At 43.2% G+C, this 10,600-nt stretch overlaps 4 protein-coding genes across 4 annotated transcripts; 3 read left to right on the forward strand and 1 right to left on the reverse strand.

The window, feature by feature from the left end:
* Window positions 1–300: 300 nt before the first annotated feature.
* LOC108150031 (rab-like protein 3) lies at window positions 301–1,476 on the forward strand. The gene is made up of 3 exons (XM_017277992.2): window positions 301–385; window positions 447–965; window positions 1,031–1,476. Exons 1-3 carry the CDS (start codon window positions 340–342, stop codon window positions 1,294–1,296), a joined length of 831 nt encoding a protein of 276 aa, XP_017133481.1. The 5' UTR covers window positions 301–339; the 3' UTR covers window positions 1,297–1,476.
* On the reverse strand, window positions 1,386–3,254 carry LOC108150030 (decapping nuclease DXO homolog). Its single transcript, XM_017277991.2, has 2 exons — window positions 2,468–3,254; window positions 1,386–2,034 (listed from the first exon to the last, which is right to left on the reverse strand). Exons 1-2 carry the CDS (start codon window positions 3,163–3,165, stop codon window positions 1,605–1,607), a joined length of 1,128 nt encoding a protein of 375 aa, XP_017133480.1. The 5' UTR covers window positions 3,166–3,254; the 3' UTR covers window positions 1,386–1,604.
* Window positions 3,255–3,626: 372 nt separating this feature from the next.
* Window positions 3,627–6,066, forward strand: LOC108150044. Its single transcript, XM_017278009.2, has 2 exons — window positions 3,627–3,949; window positions 4,010–6,066. Exons 1-2 carry the CDS (start codon window positions 3,717–3,719, stop codon window positions 5,223–5,225), a joined length of 1,449 nt encoding a protein of 482 aa, XP_017133498.1. The 5' UTR covers window positions 3,627–3,716; the 3' UTR covers window positions 5,226–6,066.
* Window positions 6,067–6,165: 99 nt separating this feature from the next.
* On the forward strand, window positions 6,166–9,670 carry LOC108149971 (pickpocket protein 28). Its single transcript, XM_017277890.2, has 4 exons — window positions 6,166–6,559; window positions 7,013–7,679; window positions 8,113–8,707; window positions 9,160–9,670. The coding sequence occupies exons 1-4, from the start codon at window positions 6,267–6,269 to the stop codon at window positions 9,522–9,524; spliced, it is 1,920 nt and encodes a 639-aa protein (XP_017133379.2). The 5' UTR covers window positions 6,166–6,266; the 3' UTR covers window positions 9,525–9,670.
* Window positions 9,671–10,600: the final 930 nt, after the last annotated feature.

The raw sequence follows: 10,600 nt of genomic DNA on the forward strand, positions 1-10,600 counted from the left end.
GACAATTTAAAATTTAAATGAGAAGTATATTAACACGGCAGCTGTCCCCAAAAAATATCACACCATTTTCAATAAACAAATTCCACTAGAATTTTTATACTTTCAGTCTATTTTGGTGTATTTATATCGTTATTATGTAAATTAAATTACATTTATCTTAACAATTGAAATAGTATATCTACAAAATTTAATTAAAATTGTAATAAATAAATAAAAATAAATAATTAAGTTAATAAATGATTTAGTCAAAATTTAATACAATTGACGTTATTAATTCTTGAATTTAGTATATTTCTAGGGGTATATTTGAATTTAGTTGCCACGGCCACATTGGCTCAAATGGCGATGAACAACCGAGTCCGAATTGTTGTGGTTGGGGATTCGGGTAAATAGTAGCCACGACCACTTTACCGGGCCACTAATCCCTCCGAGAATTTCGCCCCCAGGTGTGGGCAAAACGTGCCTGACGCACCTGATCGCCCACAACGAGTCGCTGGTCCGACCTGGCTGGACGGTGGGCTGCAACATCCAGGTGAAGATCCACGAGTTCAAGGAGGGCACCGCCCGCCAATGCCCCTACTTCGTGGAGCTCTTCGACGTCGGCGGGTCGCTGAGCCACAAGAACACGCGCAGCGTCTTCTACACTGGCGTCCATGGCATTATCCTGGTGCACGACCTCACCAATGGCAAATCGCAGGAGCAACTGCTCGACTGGCTCTACGAGATCGTCAACAAGGAGGGCAAGGACACATACAAGTCGCGTGGCAACTCTCTGCCCCCATCGCCCACCCCGCTGGGCAGCTTCTCCTGCTCAAACACCTCGGCCACGGACGGCCACGTCCGCTTCGACATGGAGGAGTTCCTGGGCGCCACGCAAACGCCTATCCTGGTGATGGGCACCAAGCTGGACCTCATCGACGAGAAGCGCCAGCCCAAGACGGCGGTGAAGAAGGCGGGTGGCATAGGTGCGTCTATCTTTCTTACTTCCATCGGTTAAATTAAGATTAGTGAGCCCTCTGTTCACCCATAGCCGACAAATGTGGCGCCGAGGAGATCTGGCTAAATTGTCGGGACACTCGTAGTCTGGCCGCCGGAACCACCGATGCCGTGAAACTATCCCGCTTCTTCGACTGCGTCATTGAGAAACGAGAGTCCCTGGGCGCCACTAGCAGCCTTGCATTTGGAATGGGCGGCTTCATCGCCGGCAGTCCGCCGGACAGGCGACGTTACGGTCCGACCAGTGGCAAACTGGAACCCAGTGCCGTTCCTCTTCTGGAGACCAACGACCTCAAGTGATGAATGCATTCAAATTTAGCTCTAAGTCAGGTTGTACATAGTTATATTGTGCGAGAATTATTGAAACTTCAACTCTGTATAAATCTCTCTCACGCTTAAAAACTATTTTATTTGTCAGACATTCAGTTTATGTATCTAATCAAATCAAAACATGTTTTCCTCCGGTTTTAATTTTGTAAATGTCTCTATGTTTTACATTACCATAGGTAATTTATAGTCTTAAAATGTTGGCTTCTCGGTTTCAATTCTTAAAGAAATGCTAAGCTCCAGCTTTTACGTTTCAAATTCAATTAATAATCTCGGCTTTATCATCCTGTCTGGAGAAGCTTACGATACCAGTCAGGCAGGATTTGGTGCTCCGGGTCGCGCAACACTTCGTAGGAGGCACGCCGCTCCCGGAAATCCACCTGGACCACGGCAAACGGATCGTCAATGGCCACCAGCAGCTGTTTCAGCTGGCGCAGGAACTGCTCCAGGAACCAGGCCATGGCTGACGGATTCCACGGCTTGCTGCGGGCCAGCGTGCGAACATCGATCTCCTCGATCTTCTGCACCAGGCCTTTGGCGTCCCGCAGTCCCGCGAAGATAGTGTTGATGTTCACCAGGAACGACTGACTCCACCAGTTGGCCGATTTATATTGCTCAAAGCTGCGCATTTGGTTATGGTTCATGTTGTAGGCGGTGGTCTTCAGTTCCACGAATTTCAGGGAGTTCAGCACCGCGGGATCTTTAAAGTCACTGAAAGGGACAACGAAAATAACGATTTAAGGTGGACACTTTCAAGTTATAAAGTCAAATAAGTTTTTGAGCAGATAATCTAAGGAATTAACTGGAATAATTTCACAGAATTCTGTAAAACTACTACACATAACTACTGCTACTGCTTAAGTTTTCCTATTTAACTAGAGTAGAAAGAAGCTATTCAATGGTGTATGTATGTATGTATATAAAAAATGTTTTTAAAATTTTAATTTTAAAAATAGTGCAGATAATAAAAACATTTTTATTCCAAAGAAAAGTCCACATGAACGAGGATTTATTGTTATTGTTAATTTTAATTTTCATTGAAAAAATTAGATAATATCAAGATAATATTAAGTATTTTAATTATGATTAATTAAAGTTTTTAAGTACTTTAGATTGTCAAATTCCTTAACCGTGGAATACTCACACTGGCTCCTGGCTGACGACGCAGTCCATTTCGGCGCCGTAGAGGAGCTTCAATCCGGCCAGCTGACCACGGAACATGCCCATGAACTCCTCCGCCTCGTTGACCGGCACATTGGTCACCGGCTTGCCCCGCGGCTGGGCACTTGTGACGCACTGCTCGAACTTGAAGCCCCAGGAGCACATGTTCAACTGGGCCTCCGTCATGTTCTCATTCTCCAGGCGCTGCTCCTCCGTATCCTCCTTGGCCAGGTAGATGTTGCCGTTGAGGAGTGTCGCCTTGATGCGGAACACCCGTTTCCACTCGTACTGCATGCACATGATCTGCCGCAGAATGCCGCGCAACGTGATGAAGTCCGTCTGGAGGCCCAGACTTCCCGGTTGGGACGGCCGCTTACGGAGCAGCTGCTCCTTGTGCCGCTGAATGTAGAGCAACACGAATTCCAGATCCTTGGTCGCGTGGTCCGTCGGCTTGCGGATCACGTCCTCAATGCCCGCATTCAGATCGATGGGCAGGCGGGGCCACGGTGGCTCCATCAAGTAGCTGGCGCCACTGGCGTCGTCCACATAATCCCGGCGAGCGTCGATGCTGCAGACGCCGATGCATTCCGGCCGGCTCATCGCCGGAAACGGGCGATCGTATCGGGCTCCGTGCCTGTGCTGCTGCCAGGGCAGATTGATGTAGCCCTTGTTTCCGGCCATTTTCTGCGGTACCGCCAAGTCCTGTCTCAATTCCTGAAAAAGGGACTTTTGTCGAACTCCACACTTCAAACCCAACAATTCAGTATGAACGCTGCGCGGTCGTTTAAATTTGCCATTAAAAATATACTAAATAAAAAAAGCTTTGTGGTATTGATTCTCTGCATCGACTTTACTTTTTAAAAGTAATAATTTCCAAAAACAAAAGCTTGGTTATTAAAATTCATGACAATACGCCAATATTCTCTTATAGTTTAAGGACAAATCTTCATTTGAACATGTATAATAATTTTTTTTTTTTTAATAATTTTTCATAAGGATTTATATACAAAAATCTGTTTTCTGTATATATATATTTTTTTTAATTAAAATAATTGGACAAACTGTTATTTTACAGTTATGTGTACGAATTCCCGTTCATCTTACACATTTTAATTAGCCGAAAGTATATTTAACGAGCGACGGTCACACTGGCGCACACAAACCCGAATGCAGTTTGTTTATTATCTTGCTTGTATTTGCATTTATTTGGACTAAAAAAACGTGACTTGCAAATGAAGCATCTCCTGGAGGATCCTTTAATCCTGGCCGACCTTCAGGTGCTCCCCAAGAAGTCCGATTTCGCCAAGGATGGCCATGAGACGGCCGAGAATCCAGCAGAGAAATCCCCGCCTGTTGAACAACTGCCGGATTCTGGTGAGGATTTGCAACAGGACAAGGATACCCTATGCCAGTTGGCCTGCAGCCTGCACAAGTTGTCCAAGGATGATCATATAGTAATCGACCGGTGGGTTAAAACGCCCTCAATTGCTTGGTTTGACCCCCTTACGCTGTAATTACTTTTTAGCAAGCGCAATCAAGTGATTCGCACGGATGCGGTGACCCAGCAGATGACCATTTATCGCTGCCTGGATCCCGTCGGCATGGGCATGCGTCCGCCATTGCCGAAAAATGTCAAATGTCCGCCGCCCAAAGTGGGAAGACCAGTGAAAAGAGCCAGTTCAGCGGTGGCCACAGCGCCTGCAGCCAAAAAGTCGCCAATGGTAAAGGAACAACCTGCTCCCTGCTCCAATCCCGACGTCCTGCGCACTCGTTCCGGCCGCCAGGTGCGCGGCTCCATGGCCCAGCCAGCTCCCGTGACCAATGGCCCTGCCCGCCAGGAGCCCAGTTCCGCTCAGATGCTGGAGATGCTGGTGGCAGACTTGCGGGACAAGGACTACCGGGCACCCAGCATGCCAGCGCCGAAGGGCGATAGCAGCAGCCAGGAGATTGCTACAATGCCCACGCCACGTGCCGTGCCCAAAAATGCCGTTTGCCCGGGCTGTGGAAAGATCTTCTTGGGCCGCCGACTGCAGCGGCACTTTGTCAAATTCCCGGAGCACATGTCACATCCTAGCGGGCAATCATCAGGAGCAGGAGCAGGAGCTGCGGCAGTACCAGTAGCAGTAGCTTCTCCCGCTGCCCCCTCGCTCTTTGGCCTTCTGACCGCCCAACTGCAGCGGCATTCGCACCTCAGCGAGGAGCAGCGCTCCGATCTTTTCCTGAACGAACTGAACGACTTTGTGGAGCAGCTGCAGTTGCGCAGCCAGCGTCTCATAAGGAATACCTCAGGACTGCACTTTGTAAATGCCCGAATGGCACGCGTGTTGGGCATACCCGAGGGTCAGTATGCCCTGGACATGTCCGCCATGGAATCTCCGCAGGCTCCCATGCCCGAGCCCGAAAGCGCAGCTCTTGTTGCCGGCGGCGACGGCGGAGGAGCTCGCAATCTGGTGGTCTACGCCGAGTTGAGCATGTCGCTGGACGATCCGCTCACGGACGAGGCGGCACAGCGTCTGAATCTGTCAGCGGGCGGGCAGCTCCATCCGCCGTCGGAGGAGAGCCTCCTCAGGAATGTCAGCGATCTCATGCAGCCTCCGGTGGCAGCTGCTCCTCCGACCGTGAATCATGGCTACGATCATGCCAGCGACAATGCCGTGGAGGCCCTAACCATGAAGGAAACGCCCAACACGGAGGCCATTCTCGATCTCAACGTGGACTTCTTCCAGTTCAACCCGAATTAGTTAGGAAGTAAGAGTTTTAAGATTTTATCTTTACAAATGAAGCAATTTTGAGAACTTTGGGAATTCATGTAAAACATTTCAATGATTTTTTTTATACCGCAAAAAATGGTTTTATAGAACATAACATCTATTCAAACACAAAACACGAAGTTATCTAAATTTGTTGATCTTAAAACAGGAAAAATATGAAGAATTTTTGATTTAAGCAAGTGTTGCTTCGTTTATGCTGAAGCAATTGTGAATATATAAACGTAGATATTTTAATTTTTAATTTTGTATTCCCCTTTCTGAAAGAAGTAAAAAATGGTTGGAAATTTACTATGTAAATATATAAATAAGAGACGAATAATATTTTTGATTATCTACTGTTGTCAAGAGAAGAGACACTTTGTTTATGAAATATTGAAACTGTATAATTGAAAATGGATCTTCCCAAAGACCGCCTCCTATGAATTATTTTTATACGCACGTACAATTAATGGAAATCAAAGTATCTTACAATTAATACACCAATGTGAATGGACGAGTGGCTAAAAATGCCCCGGTTGATTGAAATTATTTATGAAGTACTTAACTTGGCTCACGACAGATGCCCATTAAATGAATTTTGCCACCCTGAGTTTCGAAATGGATGCGTTATTATTTGGCAGAACATTTGCTAGTGATAAATATCTTTTGCCGTGTGGCTTTATATTTGTGATTACTACACAGCAATTTGTGGGCTAATAAATTACTTGTATCAACAATATTGTTAGCCAAATTGTAAATTCAACGGGTGTGGTAAATGGGATTTTACTTTTCCTTAATAGATTTTGAATAGATTTTGTATTTTTTCATCCAATACCTGTTCATAAATGTCCATGTCTTTTTGAAGTGATGACCGTGCGTGTATCATTATTTACTAACAAGTGTTATCGTTTTTTCTGGCCAACTGCTTTAATTTCGACATTTGCGGATTGCCGTGGAGGGCTAAAATCAATTTGGCAGTTATCACTGCAAATGGACGACCGTGTTTGCCCTGGGTCAATATGATTTCAGCTGATGACCGCAATGGAATTGCAATTGCAATCGCCAGTGCAAGTGCAGTTAGCAGTGACCTATAAATATTGCCGATCCGCAGCGGTAAGGATACAGTGCATCATGAGGAGGTTGACGGACAGCAGGCGACGCCACAGTGGCTCCTCGTTGTGGAAAAAGGATTCCGAATCGGACGATGACGACAATACCATCTGTGGTTGTGCGGCCATTAAGAGGAGTGTGGTTTACTACCTCAAAAATAGCACGCTGCATGGCTTAAAGTACATCGCCGAGGAGAGCATCACCATTCCGGAGAGGTTCGTTAATTAATTTATATAATTAAGTATTTAAAATTATTTTTATTTAATGTTTAATTTACAAAACGCTTTCTAAGATGACCATGCCCGTGTTGAAAAATGCTTTAGACTTTCCGAGTATATATATACATATATTATATATATATTATTATTTCACAATTTCATGATCAAAATAATTAAAAACCCTCTTTAAAATGTTAAAATGTGTCAAATGCCTTTTTTCAGGGTCTTTTTCCAATTTAAGTAGTGCTTTTTTAGCTTTTTAAAATACGATTTATGCACCTTGCATTAAAAAGTTATAAATTACTATATAATATTATATATAAATCTTTATCTAATTTAAATAATTTAACTCCAATTTATATCTAAACATTTAACGAAATAGAGATATAAAATTACTACACTATAAATATTAGTAATCAATATACATATCTCCAATGCATTTTTTTCCAGAGTCTTTTTCGGCTTGGCCTTTGTGCTGGTGGTGATCCTGTCCGTGTTTTTCATATCCAACGTGTACGTGAAGTGGAGTGCTTCGCCCATTATAATTTCGACCAGTGCCAAGCAAAAGTTGACTAGCAATATGCCCTTTCCGGCGATCACGATCTGTAACCTCAACCAGGCGCTGCTCAGCAAGGTGGATCGTATTGGGCGCTCCAGCACCAATTTCTCGCTGTTGATGGGTCTGTGCGACCAGGGCGGGGATACCACCATCTCCTATATTGGCACCTGGAAGTACTTCAAGGCGATCCTGGTGGAGGTGGCCCAGCCGTGCGAGAAAATGCTGCTCTATTGCAGCTTCGGTTCGCGGTCGGAGGACTGCTCCCTGCTCTTCACCTCCATCCTGACGGATGACGGTCTGTGCTGCAACTTCAATGCCCTCGACCCGTCCTATCTGATCCGGAACTATAGCGACGATGTGCGGTGGGAGACGGCCCAGCCGAACTCCCGCTATGAGCCCATCGACTGGACGCCGGAGAAGGGCTATGCCCGCAAGTTGCCCGAGTTCTACTATCCGCGCACCTCGGGCGGCACGGGCATCCGGATGGGTCTCACCGTGGTGCTGAACGCCTCCATAGCGGAGTACTACTGCACCAAGTCCATGAGTGTGGGCTTTAAGGTGGGTCTAACTACTTATCTATAAATATTTATGTATATAAATGTACCAAGATATAAATCTTAACGAAAAAAAAAAAAAACGGAAAAACGGTTTTATTACTTTTCAAAATATTACTCATTTCCAAAAAAATATAATAATAAACAAAAGACAAATAAAATCGTTAAACATATAATTTAACAAAAAAAATGCACAATTTTTTTTTTAAGTTTTAGCTAAATAAACAATAAACAATATATATATATTTTCAACCATTTTAAGTCGTACAAAAACGGATTCTCATAAAATGTATAAAAGCATACCTATAAATTTAAGTCAAATTCTATTCGCACCTAAAAAACGATTAAAACGATTAATTAAAATTAAATTAAATTATGTTAAAATGTAATAAATAAACTTTTTTTAATTTATACCCATTTGTGAACCCGTTTTAAAGGTGCTCGTCCACAATCCCGCCGAACTGCCGAAGGTGAGCAACTACGGTTTCGTGGTGACCGCTGGACGAGAGGCACGGATACCCATTGAGCCCGTCTACGAGGACGCCCTGCCCACCATACGGTCCATCAAGAAGACGGTGCGTCGCTGTCTCTTCTCGGACGAGAACGATTTGGCCTACTACCGGACGTACTCGCGCAAGAACTGCGAGTTGGAGTGCGAGGCCAAGTTGCTGCTCCGCGAGTGCAGCTGTGTGCTGTACTACTTGCCCCGGATCGATCCTGCGGCCAGGGTGTGCGGACCCAACGACAACCAGTGCACGGATCGGGTCCAAACGGAGATCGAGTCCTCGCTGACGAACCTATCCTGCGAAAGCTGCTGGCCGGGGTGCTTTGAGCTCACCTACAAGGCCACCCTCTCCACGGCATCGATCGTCTCGGATCCCCGATTTCAGGCCGGAGAGAACCTGCCCGACTATATCTTCCATGGACCCTATAGCAACGCCAGCGAGATCTCCATTCTGCACTTCTACTACACGACCAATACATTCCGCAGTACCACCAAGTCCGAAATGTTTGGCTTCACCGAGTTTTTGTGTGAGTTAAGAATGTTTAATTAATGCATGATAGTTATGAATAATTTAATTCGAAAAATTCCAATTCTTGTTCCATAATACGAAATTTAATTAAATTAATTAAATAAATGAGCTATAAGGCAAATGGGTGACTTCTCTTTGATAGATTTGTAAGGCCAAACAAAAAAATAAGTTTCAACATTTAAAAATAAATTTAAATATTACTTTAGTCAACATATTACTCTTCTGTATACATTCCAAATTAATTGAAATAAAATCGTTTTGTTTGATTGATTATTTGAAACACCTATACTAATATAAGGACAATAATAAATCTAACATTTATTAAAATTATGTTTTATTATTATAATTATAATGTTTTTCCTTTTTTCTTTACATCTTGACAAACTATTTAAACCTTTTTTACTAAAACACTTATAATATGTATACATTGTATTTCTTTATTTTTTCTAGCCAATACTGGCGGCCTTTTGGGACTCTTCATGGGCTTCAGCATCTTTTCGGTGATCGAGGTGTTCTTCTACATCACAGTCCGTCCGTACTGCGCCTCCCGGACTCTCCGGCAGCGCCACAAACGTCGCCTGGAGCAGCTCCGCTGGCTGACTCCCGTCCGGATGCCCGGCCGTAGGATTCTTCGTCGGAACCGTGGCGCTCTCCCCCGGAATCTGCTGCCGCCGCCCGCCTACAGTGATCTGCAGAGAAGCCGCGGGAAACCGGAAAAGTCGCAGCCGAGAAAGAGGAAACTCTGGCAGACGCTGCAGGTTCGGCCAGTGGATCGGGTGGATGTTGAACCCCCTGTCTATCCGTACCTGGACTAAGTTTATGTGGAGTGGCATGCACTACGAAAAATAATATATTTGTTTAACAGTACCTACAGAATAATATTAAGATTTTTAAATATTTCTTAAATATTTATATACATATTTGTTTTTTTTTTTTAAATTTAGTCACATCCACTTACTTTGCGTGCATATAAGTTTTTAGTTCTTAAATCAATTTAATCGTATATATTGCAGATTATTAAAATTAAATTTCTTAACAAAAAAAAAACAAGTCAACTAATAATAATTAAAAAGATTAAAATTGTAAGGACGAAATTACAAAAATTAAATTAAAATTTCTTTGACAAATAAATTTACTAGGTAAAATTAAATTTTCTCTCTCTGTAGCTACGTTTCCTTTGTTCTTATTTATTTTTCTGCTTGCATAGTCCAATGTTTATGGCCCAGAAAACAGTACAACAATAAATAGACCCATGGCAAAGACAACAAAAAAGGCCAACGAACGCCGAATCCAGAGGTGACGTGACCTTAGCGAACACTGAAATTGAAAACTATAAAAACAGAGAAATAACAAATAAATTAAATTAAAAACAATAGTACACAGAGCGACGCTTCTTGCCTTCAAAAAATAAATAATAAATTCCCATTAAAAAAAAATCAGATAGAAATTACCACTGTGATATATTTTTGCTCTGTGTAGAACAGGAAAAAGGGACGGAAGCACGGACTGCGCCCACTGCGATTGCGGATATCGGATAATGGCGCTAATCGCCACGCGACTCCAATTTTAATTGATACCTTGGTCAGTTTCTCCGGTTGCCCTTTTCCAAGTACAAGTACAGTCACTTGTGTAGCTCTGAATATTCTCAATATAATATTTCATAATAAGTTAAGTATATAATTTACTGTATAAAATATAAACTTTAATAGTAAAGATGTAATTGTTTTTAAATGTTGTAGAACACATTTAATTTGTACTTTCCAGGGCATTTAAAGTTCGCCTAATCCACCGACTTGCCCTCGTTTTGCTTTTGGCTTATTGTGTGCCAATTGAAACTTAATTGAGAGACAATTTTGGTATTGGCCAAATTTCGTTCCGGCTTTTTTTTTTT

Source organism: Drosophila elegans, unplaced genomic scaffold (assembly GCF_018152505.1).
Source record: "Drosophila elegans isolate 14027-0461.03 unplaced genomic scaffold, ASM1815250v1 contig_149, whole genome shotgun sequence".
Lineage (NCBI taxonomy): Eukaryota > Metazoa > Arthropoda > Insecta > Diptera > Drosophilidae > Drosophila > Drosophila elegans.